Source organism: Furipterus horrens, unplaced genomic scaffold (assembly GCF_987537825.1).
Source record: "Furipterus horrens unplaced genomic scaffold, mFurHor1.1.pri manual_scaffold_11, whole genome shotgun sequence".
Lineage (NCBI taxonomy): Eukaryota > Metazoa > Chordata > Mammalia > Chiroptera > Furipteridae > Furipterus > Furipterus horrens.
The window spans coordinates 48,418,041-48,434,801 of NW_028327181.1; the positions used below are offsets into that span (position 1 = coordinate 48,418,041).

General features: G+C 40.8%; 1 protein-coding gene across 1 annotated transcript in view; it reads left to right on the forward strand.

Annotated features, from left to right (window-relative positions):
- HS3ST3A1 (heparan sulfate-glucosamine 3-sulfotransferase 3A1) overlaps positions 1–10,414 on the forward strand; it is a 92,637-nt gene extending 82,223 nt beyond the window's left edge. Inside the window, exon 2 of the mRNA XM_090291236.1 lies at positions 9,298–10,414. Coding sequence (XP_090147362.1) covers positions 9,298–9,919 — 622 coding nt within the window. The 3' untranslated portion in view covers positions 9,920–10,414. The remainder of the gene's footprint in view (positions 1–9,297) is intronic.
- Positions 10,415–16,761: the final 6,347 nt, after the last annotated feature.

A 16,761-nucleotide genomic window follows, 5' to 3' on the forward strand; every position in this document is an offset into this window, starting at 1 on the left:
AAAGAGAAACTTCCATTTCCTTCTCTTTTTAGGGAGAGGGGGACATACTTTGTTCTTCAAAATGACTGTTTTGTTGCTTGGAGTTGTTTTTAGTAAAATGCCCATCATCTCCCGCCTGTAACACGTCGGGCCGCCCCACTCTGCTCCCGTGGCGCATCAGCTCTCCAGCTGCCAGTTCTCCCCCCGATAGTCCTCCCGTTCTCAGCGCCCCTCTCTCCCGCGCCCTCCACCCTCCGATCCAGGTCGTCCACTCCTCGAGCCTGGCTCGCACTGGAAGAGCTTCCTGAAGTACTTCACTGCCTGCAGCCAGTTCTTGCTTCATTCTCACTTGTGCGCTGCTTCAGATTGAACTTGTCGCTGAAGTTCATCTCACCATCATCTTTTCATTCAGATTTTATATGATTTTGCAATTCAAGTGAAGTCCTCCATCTATACTCAGTTCAGATTCAGGGTCTTTCAGGACCTTCACAGCTACCCTCTGGATAACTTTCTCATGTTCTCATGCTCCCCATCTGCCCAATTTGCTCTAAGCCAACTTCTGTATATTTGTTTCCTATCCTCTGTATCTGCTGACTTTCTCTTATCCAATGCAATAGAAATCGCCTCGCCCTAGGCTTTGGGAGGGCCATCCATTGCCTTCCGCGTATTGACTGGGAACATTCCCGTGCCAGTAGCCTTTCTGAATCTCCCCTTTCTTATCAGAAAAAAAGGGGGGGGGGGTATCTGTCTATGTCTGCTATGGCTGTAAAAATTAAATGGGGATGTAACTGCTAAACTGCTGTGCAGATGTAATGCATCTTTCACTCTGGAGACACATCCTTGATGATACTGCGGACACCACCATGCCTGCAGCGCCATGAGAATCAGCGGCCCGTGTGTGTGCCCGGGGAGAGGCAGCTCCTGTCTCATAACTCACCTGGGACGGGGGGCAGTGGCCACTGAGAAGTCCGCTGGTCCCAGGTGTGGGGGCTCAGCTCCTCCCGATGAGCTGAGTTTCCTCAAACCGGAGCTGTGGCTGGTTTGGCAAATGCCTTTTGCTGAAATGCATGTTTTTCTTGGAGAATATAAAAAATGGGTCCATTTATTTTTTTACAAGTGTTGTAAACGTTTGTTAAAGTATAACAAAATCAGAAAAGGTTAAAAATCCTGGGACATAGCTCAGTGATTCTCCACAAAATGGGTACACTGGTGGAACCAGCACCCAGATCACAGACTGGCGTATTCCCCTCCTCCGGAAGCTCTTTATGTCCCGTTCCAGTCACAAGTTCCTCCAACGGCACCTGCTGTCCTGATGTTATGTATATGAGATCCATTCACAGATTAGAGTCATTCATGTCAATTCAGTGTAGTATTTCATACACACACACAAAAAAAAATTATACATAAACATATATGTGTATATGTATATATCATAAAAATAGAAGGATATACATATTTGGGTAGTTTGCTTTTGGGGCTTTGGGATTAATGAGGCACATTCATGAACATGTCTTGGTGAACGTACGTACAATTTCTAATGAGTTCTAATGCATATAGTCCTGGCAGTGAAATTGCTAGACCATAGTATATGCACGTGTTCAGCTTTGGCAGATGGTGCCCACGGTTCCCTAAAGTCATCATGGCCGTTTGCACTCATGCCAGCAACAGCCAGTTGCTCCCCATCCCGGCTGACACTGAGCAGTCTCGGGTTTCCTCCTTGCCCCTCGGGAGGGTGTGTCATGGTAGTGGATTCACTGTGATTTACCTGTGTTTCCCTGATTGCTAATGACATTCAGCACCTTTTCATATGTGCTGTGACCATGTGGACACTGTCTTTTGTATTCAATATATGTTCAAGAAATTTTAGAAGCCTTTACCACCAACTAAAGATCATTAAGATATTCTTCAAAGTTTTCTTTCAAAAGGTTTTTATTTTACTGCTGTGCTTATATCTGCATGCCAACAAGAATTGACTTTTATATGTTAAGAGACTAAGATTTATTTTTCTACATGAATAACGAGTTGACCAGATACCACTTATTAAAAGTACAATGGGGAAGGATTTTTCTAGGAAGGAGCACCTTCAGAGCAAGCCAGCAGCAGTTCCAGTGGGGGTGGGGGGGGCAAGAAAACAAAATGAGGGCCGTGGGAATTCAGGGGAACGGGCCCAGATGGGTAAGAGGGCTGAGGCACCGGAGGTGGGATCCATTTTGGTACTTTCTTGGTGTGTTACATGCACAGTGAGTGTGTTGTTGAATGCCATCGGGGACGGCCTCCGGTGGTGGCCCTGCCCATGGAGGTGGCAGTGGTGCAGCCGGGCTGAGGGGCTCTGCTCTTCTCTCCCAGGGAGGCCTTGCCCCTAGGACTGTCGGGGGGCCCAGCCCCGGAGGCAGATGTGTCCCAGGAAAAGAACAGACCGTTCACCAGGTCTGTCGTGGCTCCTACTCAGCCATAACATTTCCCACACAGAGACAGCTGTTTAAATAGCTGTAGGCCCACGGAGACATACCCCAGTGTGACTGATCAGATCTAAAATAAAATCCCTGGGACAGTGTCTAGAATCAGATGGAAGTGTTGCCAAACAGTTGCCCTCTTGGCACAACTGTACCACACCTCCTCGGAAAAAAATGCGTTCCCCTCAAAAACAGAGCTCCTCTCCCACACCAAAACAAGCCAGTCTCTGTCCTTCCAAAAAACTTGGCTTGGCCAGCTCATGGCTCTTAAATCAAGTATACTCACTCTCTGTATGTCGTGCATAGGAGACCTCAAAAGGACAGGTGTGTGGATGTCCCAGGAACAGGTTGGAGGGTCTGTCCTCTCTGGCCCTAGTTATCTTCCCTGAATGGGGTTCTTGTGGACGTTGGGAATCTGAGTATCAGGCATCACTATCATGAAAACAGCGCATGGTCTAATCCCTCTAGTAATGGTCATGCCAACACTCCGTTTACAATCCAGATTTCCCTAACCTTGGCCTGATTTTTCTGGTGGGGTGAGCAAAGTAGATGTAGGAGGTTAAATGACGGCTCATGGCCGCCCCGCTGGCAGTGGGCCAAGACAGACCGCGCCCCTCATCTTCGAATTTCATACAGTTCCACAAAACTCTTATAAATTACTGTACTCCCCTTTGGTTTAGCAAGAGGAAAGCACAGCACAGCCTCCGTTAGTACCTTGTGCTGATGCTTAATTATCTTCAGAGCCAAAAAGATTCTTTTGTTTAATTAAATTCTGTGGATGTAGTTGGAGTAAGGGGGAGGAACAAGTGTTTTTTTACTCGCGTTAGGATAAAAGCGTCCAGCTCTGAGCATCGGGATGCGCCCTTTGTTAGGCTGCACCCAGACTTTCAAATCCATGAATAAATAAATGCCTTGTTTACTGCCTAAGTCCTGTGTCCCAGTGTTTTCATTGTGAGCATTTTTCTCACAAGATGACATTGTGTTAAGTATTGCGTGTAATATTTTTTAAGGTTTTTTATTTTTCAATTACAGTTGGCATACACTACTATTCTATTAGTTTCAGGTATACATTGCAGTGATCACACATTATATAACTTACTCAGTGATCATCTTGATAAATCTTGCACACCTCTGACACTATACATAGTTATTTAGAATATTGACTGTATTCCCTATGCTGTACTTTACGTCCCATGACTATTCTGCAACTACCAACTATGCTTCTTAATTACTTCATCTTTTCACCCATCACTCTTAACCCGTACTCATCTGGCAACTGTTAAAATGTTCTCTGTATCTATGAATGTTTCTGTTCTGCTTGTTCATTTATTTTGTTTTTAAAATTCAATTGTTGATAGATGAGTATTTATTTCCATTTTATTGTTCATATTTTTTTTCTTCTTCTTAAAGAAGACTATGATTTTATATAATATTAGTTTAGTGGTCATGAACTCCTTTAGCTTTTTTTTGGCTGGGAAGCTCTTTATATGTCCTTTGATTCTAAGTGAGAGTTTTGCTGGATAGAGTAATCTTGGTTGTAGGTCCTTGCTTTGTGGCTGGTTTGGCTCAGTGGATTGAGCGTCGGCCTGCGAACTAAGTGTCGCTGGTTCGATCTTCCAGTCAGGGCACATCAGAGAAGGAAAACTCTGATTCCAAAAAACCTCCGCTGCCTTGCGGCATACCTCTTCAGGGGAAAGGCTAAGGGAGTAAACCCCGACAGAAAATCCGGAGCCGGAGTCCCTAAGGCGGTTTGACATTGTAGTCAACACCGGCAACTCCTGCGGCGCACCTGAAGCCAAGCTGTATTGACTCCGTCTTTCCCTTGGACCCTTCAGCTGCGAAGAGAGGGGGGGTCTGCTGCATGGGCAACAGCAGACCCTCCATATCACCCTGCCCAGGCTCTGTAGCTTCAGCTTCACTGGAGAGGACACTCCAGCGTCATCGCAAGATGTCGATTCAACACGGGAGGAGACAGATACCGTGTCACTCCCGAGTTGGACTGCACAGCCATTCTCGGCGGTGCAGATAGACTCTTAAGAAGCTACACCATCGTCTCTCGAGACGGACGGCTGCCGACGACGACGAGTTGGAGTCCTTGTCTGCTTGGGGAGTTCTTTTGAAATAAATTATGGTAAAATTGACGTAACATAACATTTATCATCTTAACAATTGTTAAGTGTACAGTTCAGACGTGTTAAGTACATTTATATTGTTAAACAGTCACTCTACAGAATTCCTTATAACTCAGAAAACTAAAACTATATTCAGTAAACAATTCCTCATTCCACTCCCTCCCGCCAGGCCCCGGCAACAGCCATACCACTTTCTGTGTGTATGAATTTACTCGGGTACGTACCTCATATCTGTGAGATCATACACTATCTGTCCTTCTGTGACTGGCTTATTTCACTTAGCATATGTCTTTAAGGTTTATATATGCCATAGCATGTGCCAAATAATAATACGAATATACACGTTTTATGTACTCATTGACCCTTATATGGACTTTTAGGTTGCTTCTACTTTTGGTTATTGTGAATTCTCGTTGTGTTTTTTAGGGACAAAGAGCAAATGTGTGCAACCCACCTTGAAATAATCCTTAATTTGCTTGTGAAATCTCTTTGTATCCTTGTTCTCTCCAGGAGAAAACAAATAAGCTTCTCTTAAGTTTTTCTGGTAATTTTGGTTTCTACTGATTGACCCATCTCTCTGCCTATTATAAACACCATCAAATCCTTTTTACTATTTAGTGGTGAAACTGGAATAGCCTACATTGTTAACCAGGAAATTGAAGCCCCCTGAGAGCTATCCTTCCCATCACCCAGCTGGCCTTCTCACACGCCACCGCCCCAAGCTCTTCTGTCTTTCTGCAAACCTCAAATACCTTCTCGTTGCAAAGACCCTCCCGCTCCTATAGCTTGTCCCCTGTTCCCACAAAGCCCTTACAATGCTGGGATGGTTCATTCAGCGCACGCCTCGGGCCCAGGCCCAACCCACGGTAGAGCTGCACTCACGTAGGGAAGGACAGTTTCTAAGTTCCCTTAAACACATTGAAACACAATATTCCAAATTATATGTGATAGATGAGCTCTTTTCTGAACATTAACATTCAGGTTGCAATGAGAAAATGAATAAAGAAATTAAAAGGGAGATTGCTATTTTAAGAAAACTGTTGTGAATCTTTTTACAAAGAAACCAGTCTCTCCAATGTAAGCTTAATTAAGGATTTATTTAGACTATCACTTCCTTCTCTTTGAAAGAAGTAGCTTGCAGTCAGTTTGTAGTTAACCTCCACTCCCCCCTCCCCCAACCCCATGCTAACCCAGTCAGGTTTTCTCATCCTGTACCTGACAGTAATTAATGTGTTTTTCTTCTGAAATTCTATTTTAGCTGTTTCCTCTTCTAACTCCCCCTATTTGGATAGCTATTTTCCTTACTCTATTGAGATAATTTACAGGATGGCTTCTTTTTTCAGAGATATTAGTAGTATTTCCTCTGGCCCAGCACAATCTGCAGCTTTAATCTCTGCTGATGGGCTGCTGGGGACCTGCCTTCCCCGGAGACAGAGGGAGGCAATGCTGAGATATCCAGCCGGAAGCTCCCGAGTGAAGTGTGTCATCTCTCTTTTACTGACCAAAATATGAGGTCGAGTAGTTAAAAGTCAGAGATTTTAGGAAAGGAGACAAGAAGGCTGACTTCTTTTTTTTTAATCAGAAGAAGTCCTTCTTATCACTTTAGAGATATTTGATGTTTACTTTTATAGTCCAAACCTTTTTCCCACATTTGATCAAATTTCCTTCACTGAGATATTCCAACAATTTCTGGATCGATCTTCTGGCTCATCTTATAAAAGTGTAACCTAAGCTTCCAAAGTAGGTGGACCCAACCAATTTCTCGAGCCCACTGAAGGGCGGACCACAGTGACACACTTGGGAATCCAGGCCTCCCAGTGTCCCTTGTGTCAATGCTGAGCTCTTTACTTAGTGTTACCCACGCCTTAAAGTGAGTGTGCTGGTGTTTGAGAAATGGAGAATAGGGCACATTAAAAGTTCTTTTGAAAAGGGAATAGCAGATTTCTTTAAAAAAAAAAAAAAAAGAGCAACAGCTATCAGACATCTAATTATCATTTCCCCCTTCCAAAAAAAAAAGGTAAACATAACCCGATTGCAATATCAAGAAAAGCAACAATGGGAGAAAACTTGTATCGTTTGCCACAAAGGTTGGAGAATTTGTGCCAGATACAATGCAGATGTTAAGAACCAATTCATATGATCTCTGAGATAGACTTCAAAAGAATACACTTGGGATGGTGGGGAAGTAGAAATGGAAAAGTTATAAATAAAACAAAATTGGCCACTAGTTACTATTTTTTGAACCTGGATGTATGGCACATAAGATTTATGTTACAGTTCTTTGTATTTTTGTGTATGTTTGAAATTTTTTATAATAAACAGCTAGGAAATAGTGGAGGCGGGACAAAATTATAGGAAGTCAACAAAGGCAAACTCACATAATACAAAGTACATTCTTTTATTACACAGGCAAGATAGAAATTAATAACAAAGTTACCAAAAAAAACCCAACTAATCAGCCATTAGGATTAAAAATAAAACTAAACCTGGCTGCTGTGGCCTGTGAACCAAGTGTCGCTGGTTCAATTCCCAGTCAGAGCACATGACTAGGTTGCACGCCAGGTCCCCAGTTGGGGGCGCATGAGAGGCAACCGCACATTGATGTTTCTCTCCCTCTCTATCTCCTTTTCCTTCTCTCTAAAAACAGATAAATAAAATAATATTAATAAATAAATAAAGAGATCAGACATTAATTTAAAAAATAAAATAAAATAAAAATAAGAATAAAGAATCAAGATAGATAATGCCTGGACCAAAAAGGAAATAACAAGTGCAAAATGTAATTCCTAAATATTCGTGAAGCTATGGAATTGACAACAGTACATATAAAAACTTGTGGAATTTGGCTAAGTCTGTACTTACGGGGAAATTAGTAGCCTCAACATGCTTTTATTACTTGAGAAAAGAGATTAAAAATAAATGAACTAAGCATTCATTTAAATAAATTGGAAGAATAACAAAGCATAACTAGAAAAAGAGTAAAGAGGACATTAAGAAGCTAAAAGGGAAATCAGCAAATTAAAAAAGATAATCTAAGCTAGAAAGCAGAAGGATGGGCAGAAAACACAAAATAATGGTTGAAATAACTTCAATTCCACAAGTGGACAATTTTGAGAAAAATATTCATTGCTAAAATTTGTACAAGATGAAGGAGGGTATTACCAAAAAACAAACAAACAAACAAAAAAACAAAAAACAGTAACCATAGAAAAAACTGAAAAGGGATTTGAAGATCCTAGATCCTTTGCTAACCTCCCTCTAAAAAGTGCCAGTATTAGATGGCTTTGCAGGTGACACCCACCAAATTTCAAAAGAATAGGAAATGATTCTGCTACTTCAACTTTTTGAGGATGTAGAATAATATGAACATTTCTTGGCTCATTTTGTTTGTAGAATAATTCATATTTTAACAATTTATTAAGCTATTAATCATAAGAAAAACTACAGTGCATCTCATTAATGAATATAGATGAAAAACCCAAAACAAGATAAAAATGAATCAAGTCCAGGACTATATTAAAACAATAATATGCTATGATCAAAGAGAGTTTATTCCAGGAATAAAAATGAATCCTATATAATGATATTTATAAGTTTGATTCTTCATATTGATGGATCAAAGGACAAAACACATTTAGTCATTGTAAATCCCTAAAATACATTTATTTTAATATTGATTTGAGCAACATCTATTTCTTGTAAAACTTGACATTAGAAAAATTATGCCTTAATATTAGAAATATGTGTGTGTATATATACATCTATATATGTATATATATATACACAATAGCAGATTTAATGGCAGTGCACTTCAATTGAAAGAGTAAATAGGTTTTATCTGTCTGGATCATGCATTTTGGCTGGCCCACATCTGTTTGTTCTCAGTGGGAAAGCATATTTGAACTGGATTGCAATATCTACTCTATCTAAAGATTCCAGTGGTATTTTTTTTTTTAGCACAATGAAGTAATTCTATCATTCATCATGAAGAATAAACAGATAAGGCTCATCAAGAACGTTTTGAACAATAGAGTCAGTATTTTTTTTGGTGTACATAATAATATACTCTAACATGATAATATTATAATTGGGCCAATGTAGAGAGGAACCAAGATATTTAGAATATTATAATAATGGCAGTTCAAAGTATTAGGTAAAAGATGGATTATTTAATAAGCCTTGTTTGTTATAGGAAGATTCTGGAATTATAAAGAGAAGTATTTTATATAATATGCTTTGGTATCATGTTAAATATAATTGCTTTGTTTATAAAAACACTACAGAAAGTGTTCAAGGTGTTTTAATACCATCTCACAGCAATATAATTGTGTTTATTACGATATTCTAATTCACCTAAAGAATATTATTAAGGTTAGTTTCTTACAGCATTGTGGGTTCATAATAAAAAATAAAAATTACATAGCACTTATTCTATTTCGTGCCAGGCAGTTTTCTAAGCTGTTGAGGTCTATGAATTCATTGAATCATCACGACAGTCGTATGAGATTGATATTATTGTTATTTCCCATTAACTACACGAAGCACCAGAGGTACAGAGTGTTTATGCAACTTCTCCGCAGTCACGCATCCGTAAGTGGGAGAGCGGGAATTGCAGCTGCGGCAGTCTGGCTCCAGAACACACATACACTCGCTCTTCTTGGAATGAGCTGTCCTGCAACCCCAGAGGAGTCGCACAGTTTTCAGGCTCTAACATGCCTTTTTTCTTTCCTCAGGGACCTGATGCCCAGAACCCTGGACGGGCAGATCACCATGGAGAAGACGCCCAGTTACTTTGTCACCCGGGAGGCCCCCGCGCGCATCTCGGCCATGTCCAAGGACACCAAGCTCATCGTGGTGGTGCGGGACCCGGTGACCAGAGCCATCTCGGACTACACGCAGACGCTCTCCAAGCGGCCCGACATCCCCACCTTCGAGAGCTTGACGTTCAAAAACAGAACCACGGGCCTCATCGACACGTCGTGGAGCGCCATCCAGATCGGCATCTACGCCAAGCACCTGGAGCACTGGCTGCGCCACTTCCCCATCGGCCAGATGCTCTTCGTGAGCGGGGAGCGGCTCATCAGCGACCCGGCCGGCGAGCTGGGCCGCGTGCAGGACTTCCTGGGCCTCAAGAGGATCATCACCGACAAGCACTTCTACTTCAACAAGACCAAGGGCTTCCCCTGCCTGAAGAAGGCCGAGGGCAGCAGCAAACCCCACTGCCTGGGCAAGACCAAGGGCAGGACCCACCCCGAGATCGACCGCGAGGTGGTGCAGAGACTGCGCGACTTCTACCGGCCCTTCAACCTCAAGTTCTACCAGATGACCGGGCACGACTTTGGCTGGGATGGATAACAATATAATTTAAAAAGAAAAAAATCAAATATAATATATTTTTTTACCAAACGGTAGAGAAAAGACAGTTTAATATTTGTGCTGAAAATATCTTTCAGTAGTTTTTTTTCAATGAATGTTAAGAGATTGTTCTCACCTCCGTCCCCATCTTCCTGTTTAACTTACACCAACATTTGGATAAACAGAAAAGGAAAACTTTACTCATCTAAATACTTTCTATTTTTAATTTTTATTTTATGTTTTATATCCATAATTAAAAAGTAAGAGCATCAGTTGCCATTAAAACTTTCAAGGGAATTCTGCAGGTAAATGAGTCTTTTTCTCTGTCTTATACGGCCCAGATAAAATTAATATCTAGCCTTCTGTATCTCTCCCTTTAATTTTTTTTTCTGTGCCGCTCTTTCTTAAACTGTTTCCCGATTAATAATGCTGTATGGTTGTGCACCACTTCAGTTATCACAATGCTTTCAATTAAAACATTGTTTTTAATCCTTATACTCGTACGTGGTATAAGAACATGGTACATAGAGATTATAATCCCCATTTTAAAGATAGGAAACTGAGTCTCAGGGAGGGTAAATACCTTATCATGGGGCCAGATGGTGAATCCTGGACAAAATCCCATCTTCCATCTATTCCTTATTTCATGCCACTTTTTCCAGAAGAATGGGAAATAAGACCTCTGTGCCTTTAAAAATGGCTAGCTAGGTTGGAAAAATGCTCTCCATGGGGCAGAGAGGGTTTCCTGTTGCTCCCTAAGTTCCAGGCCAGCCCTCCTGGCACTCAGCACACTACACAGTGTGCTCAAGGAACCACCCGGACCTGGGCACAACAGCTTCCAGGGGCCGATCTCGGCCTGATGGAAGTGAGGAGAAATTCCTGGGTTCTTGTCTGGAGAGCAAGGTGGACAGTCCCGCTGGCAACAGGCCAAGGTGTGGTAGGAGCACAACTTACCTGTTTGTGTTTTGCCTTGACTGTCCTATTTCTGTTTTTAATTAAGAAAAAAACTGTCCCTATAAAAGCTTACAAATGTGAGTCTCATTTTTATTTATCTCTTTTTTAACAAAGAAAATCTGCTCCTCTTTGTAATGTCTCATTTCTAACCTTGGATCTAGTACTAAAAATATATCAATAAACATCATTTACAATGCCCTTATTTTTCATGGGTGGAGGACTGTCACTTTGACACTTTATTTTTCCCCACTTTCTATTAATTCCTATTATAAACTAATAGTCATTGATATTTGGAAAATATTCTCAGAAATGCAGATGGAGGTGAAAACGTTGGTTTTTTTCCTCTCCTCTCATCTGTTTCTGCCCATCCCCCATTTAAATAGCTCAAATAAATCAACCGTTTATTAAAAGGATTCCTTTCCTCTCAGAGTGGGCATTAACAAGATTAGCATTAATGGGAATTAAATTGGTTTAGAGAGGAGCACATATGCACGAACTATATAAAACATGCATAATTAGTATGTCAGCAACATTTTATTACAGGTTTAAACCCAAGAGGAAATGATCTCCTGTCTCATGGAACTTTTCCATATCCACCAACATTTAAAGGGCCAAACACTTTAGTATCCTAAAATAATATTCTTTTTCTTCTCCAGTGTTGTCAATCAAAAGAAACTAAAGTTGTTTTAAATATGTAGTACAGTTGTGCATTTGCCACAGAAGCTGCATCAGGTGAAGAGAATTTCTTGAGAAGTCTAACACAGGATTTAAATGAAGGGAAAAAGAATTATTTAAGTTTCCAGATATCCCATTATTGCTTCAAATCTTGGCTGTATGTATTAATTCCCACTTTCAGGAGTTAAGTAAACCCTAAATTCAGGTTCCTTTTTCAAGTTGATTTCCTCCCCTTTTGTGCCCTCCATTTTCCAATGCCACAGCCTGTTTTTGTTCTAGAATTGTCACTACCAGCAACGAGATACTCATTTTGAACACTTTTCATCTTTTTTTTCTTAACTTGTCTTGTTTATGCTTCTGATTCTTTTATAAGCATTTGCTTGATATTATGCAAAAGTAGTTTGCACAAGGAAACAATTATTCAGCAAACTTCATCTTTTTTGTGTTAATAAACAATAAAAAAAAGAATTGAATGCAAAGAATCTCTTCTTGCATGTAGATTTTTTTGTTGATACTATTATTTTTTTATATGAATGATTGAACAGCACTTCAGGAAAACCTTCTAACTTCTAAGATTTCATAAGGGTGTTAGAAGTTACAGATCCCAGAAAAAAAGAGCATGTGTCAACATCTAGAGTTGGTATACTCTGTTTCCTACAGAACAGGAATTTTCTGTTTCTGCTTCTATGTGGTATTTCCTCCTGCTGTGCATGGACTTAACCTCAGATTTCTTTGTTCATTTAACTACACCAAATAATAAATTTTGTTCTTGATTTGAACATCTTAGCCATCCTTCCCCCTCGCTGTCTACTCCACAGCCATGACTACTGACCTCCTCTTAACTCTTCTTAAAAGTGAAAAATCATCTCTCCAGAGAACAAACAGAGTTTGTTCTTAGCAGTTTACATTGGAAGTGATGTCTGCTGTGTACAAATTCTCCAGACAACTTAGCAACTTTTAAGGAAAACTAATTTTATCCTAAGTTACCTGGGATTAATAAGCTTTTAGAGAATGAATCTTAATTATTCTAGGAGTATTAACCCCACTCTTAATTTTCTAATTGTCAAAGATCTTTAAAGTTAGAATAAACCTCAATGGTAATTGGATCACATTCACATTTGACATTTGAATTCTTTCTTTAACTGGGCACTGAAAATATTGATATGTCTGTAAATTCTTAACTCTTGATTTTGCAGTTGCTAATAAGATAGATTGGTCTAAACACATTCATCCTGTTCTGTCTGCTGAGACCTGCCAAATCCATTACCCATGAAAATACCTAAATTCAATGTGTGAATAAATAAATGTCTATAAAATAATAATACCTTATAATCATGCAGCAGATTAACCTTTCAAATGAAACATTTCACCTTCAACCACCAGCAGCTCTCCACTCTCATTAGTTCCCTTTACAGTTGAGGAAACTAATCCTTAAGACAGTGATTCTCAACAAAAAATGATTTTGCATCCCAAGGCCATGTCTGGAGATATTTCAGTTGTCCCAAGGTTGGTGGAATGAAGGGTGCTTCTAATGGATGAACACCAGGGATGCTATTAAACATCTTATAATGCAAAGAAGAGCCCCCATAACAAAGAATTACCCCACCCAAAATGTCCATGGTGCTGAGATTCCAAGTGGAAGAGGAAGTAAGCCAGTCACACAGGTACTGTGTGTGTGTATGTGTGTGCGTGTATGTGTGTGCGTGTTTGAACTAGGTCTAAAAACCAGGTTCTAATTAATGCTTGACTGGTCATTCTTTCACTCACAACTCTGTTTTTCTTTTGAAAGTATTCCTTTCTCTAACTCTATAAGGTACTCCATTATAATAAACAGATCAATGTTTAATGGTGCTTTGCCAAGAGGAACACTAAAGAGCAACATCAATGAACTGGGTGTTTTTTTTTTTTTTACAACCAAGATACAGGAGCAGCTTGGAACGAATGATAGTTGCATTTCTGTGAAGTGAAATCAGTCAGTTTCAGGCTGAAAAGTAACATTCCAATGAGACACTTCTAAAGGCTTTTTCAAGTTCAAGTCTTGCAATTTCAGTTTGATGCCATGACAGTGCTGTGACAGTATTTCTTGCCACCTGACACAACCAAGTGACACGCGATAGAAGTGACACGCGATAGAAGTGAAAGGCTCCACTTGTGTTAAGCAGCTAAATTCAAATGGATGTGCTGTTATATTCAAATGGTCCTGACCTGCTGAGTCATAGCAAAGAAAGAAGAATTCTTATACATTTTCTAGGAACCCAAGAAGTTTGTCTATAATTGCCACAGAATTGGGGAAGAGAAGAGTTTATGGTTCCCAAACATAGAAATGCATGGCTTAGATTCAATGAAAGTCTTAGTGCAGAGATAAAAGACCCTGCCTCTCCTCCTATTGTATCCCCTATTTACTGAGGAAGAATTGGACTTAAATAACCTAAATGCCACACCCTGTTAGAGGAACATTAACATTACTGTAGAATTTGGGGTCCTTAAAATATCAACAGGAAAACAGGTTTACAATCAGAGTCTCAATTATATGGGTGAAAAACGTGGATAGTTTCAACCCGGCTGTCACATCATAGAGTTTTGTAAGAGGAGGCCTTCCCTCTTGAAAAAAAGGTGAACTTGGGGAAATTACAAGGCAGTGCAACTTCATACACAGAGTAATAAAATAATTTTAATTATGCCAGGAGGAAATTAAACTGGAAATAGAAATTGCTTCTAATATATGCATCCGTTGTGGGATATTTAGGATATTTAATTGGTATGTTTCAGGCTATAACCCTAATTTTGTAGTTCGTTTTCTAACTGCTGGTGGTGTTCTTTTAATAGCTATGTGCTCAACAACCTACCCTCCTCTAGTTTTATTGTCAAAAGGAAACAATCAATTGGAAGCAAACTCTTTATCCCCAAATTCTTGGCTCTGAAACTTGAAGTGCATTCAGAGGCTCAGATATGAGAAATGGCATCCTTAATTAGCTCTGCCTGACTGGTACATGGTCAGGCTAAATTTCTAGTTAGGAGTTAGCTGTTAACTCCTAAGAGAGCTTTCAAGTTACTGTCTGGTCTGCACATTGGCCAGCTATGTCCACGTGTTGCAGGTCTCTTCCCAAAGTCACTTAATAGTAAACTGAGAGTGTTTCCTGTCCCTGGGGTCCTGTCTTCATGGCCAAGAGGAGGGATGTGTGTTTTTCCCTCCAACCTCCCATCCCCACGCTTCTTTCATTTAGGGCCTTCACTCCCCGCATCCCGCTGTGTCCAGGGTTGCCGGGACCCCCGCCTCTTCTAGCCGAAGTTCTGCCCTCTCTCAGATGCACCACTCTCGATGCTGTCCACTTCCTACTTCAGTGTCCCGGGAAAACCGTGCAGTCTGCCTTGTGCCATTGCGCTCAGCGTCGGCTCTAGGGAAAGTCGTCCGATTAGCTGGTGCACACACATACCCAGACATCAGATGAAAGTCAGACGGGTTTCGCTTTCCCCAACAGCATTTAACATTAGGAAAACGGAGCTCAAAAGAAGATGGGTGAAACTGAGTATGAAAGCAGGGGCCCGCTGTTGACAGGAGACGCAGGTGGCGTTGGAAGGACCCCTGACCGGTTCCAGTGCCCCACCCCTCTCCACTGACCTGAAGAACCAGGCTCAGCAACTTGACATGTCGCTTCGGAAAGGTTGTCGCCCTCTGGTCTAGGCAGCGGCATGTTCTCCCACCTGTTTTCCCATAAAGCCTTATCTAAGCTCAGATTTCTTTATTTCAAGCCTGCAACAGCTGGTCAACCAGAGAACAGTAGGAAGCAAGACAATTTTACAGTCATTTTACTGCAATTTTTCAGAGGGAACAAGAGTTCTTGATTAGCTACCATCAACTGATATGTTTAGCGGCAAACCTAGTTCTTATTTCAGACTACTCAATCTTACCCTTTAAATACCAGATCAGTTGATCTCTGCTATGAAAAGTCCAACTAAATATTCTATAATAATAAAAACTTACCTTTATAGAGAATGACACAAAGCACTTTTCTACCTTACTTAGGTTTAAATCTTTTTTTTCTTTTTCCTTTCTTTTCAGACAAAAGAAGTTTTTACCGTCTGTTACAGCTCTTTCCCACTCTCAGCATTATCTCCACATTTCCTCTCAACTGAATTGCTTACAAGCATCTTTTCAGCCTCTTCCCTTCTGCCCTTCTTACTTCCACATCATTTCCCTTCTGAGAGAATTTTTACCGTTCAGTATTTTCCAGTATCAAAATTCTTATGCCAAAAGGTCTCGCAGCTTTATTTATTTTTGTATTTCTTGTTTCTTTTCAACGTGACTCTTGTTACTCTTTCCCTTTTTGGAACCATCTGACCCCAGAATTAAACCTTATTTTTCATTTCAAAACTCAGCCTGTAGCTTACCTTCCTTTACCTTCTTTACCTTTTCTTAGATTGTGCCCTTACGTTTTAGCAAAAGTTTTCTTCAGAGGCATTTCCCTTCCTACTAACTAGCCTTTCCAGCACGTGGCACTTGAAACTCTTGGAGATGAGGCTTTCTCGTCCCCTTTCACCCACTAAAATGTGGGAGTCCTCGGTGGCATTGGCCTCCAATGTAAAATGATTCCTCACTGGACATGTCTGGCTCTTCTTCATCCAGCCGTAAATAATGAGCTCTTTTTCAGACTCCTTGACCCCTGCTATTTGATAAGGCCATTAATAAAAAGTTCCCTATCAACGAAATGATAAACTCTGCTGGCCTGAGCCATACGTAACGACTGCGGGGAAAAATTGGAAGCAGATCTGTTTTTACCAGCCTCACCCTGTCTTCCAACTTAAGCTGTAAGTCCCCGCCTGGTAACAGCGCCCAGATTCTGTTTCCCTCATGGATCCTTCAGTGCTCGTCCCAGGTTCTCACCAGCTCCCTGCTTTTCATGCCCATTCAGTCCCGCACTTTCGTTGTGTAACTGACTCCAGCTCCGATTTTCTAGCCCGGCCTTCATCGTTTTTCACTACCATCTCCCTTATTTCTGTTATTATCATTATGCTGTTTCCTGGTGTCTGCCCCTCCCTGACACCCTACCATCTCCATAGCAGCCCTTCTTCACTTCCTACATTATTTAGAACTTTTCTCCACTCGAGGCCAGAGATATAGTTATACTGATAGATAATATGATTACATATTTATTAGATTTACCACTTCTTGTATACATATCTACCCCTGGCTGGTTTGGCTCAGTGGATTGAGC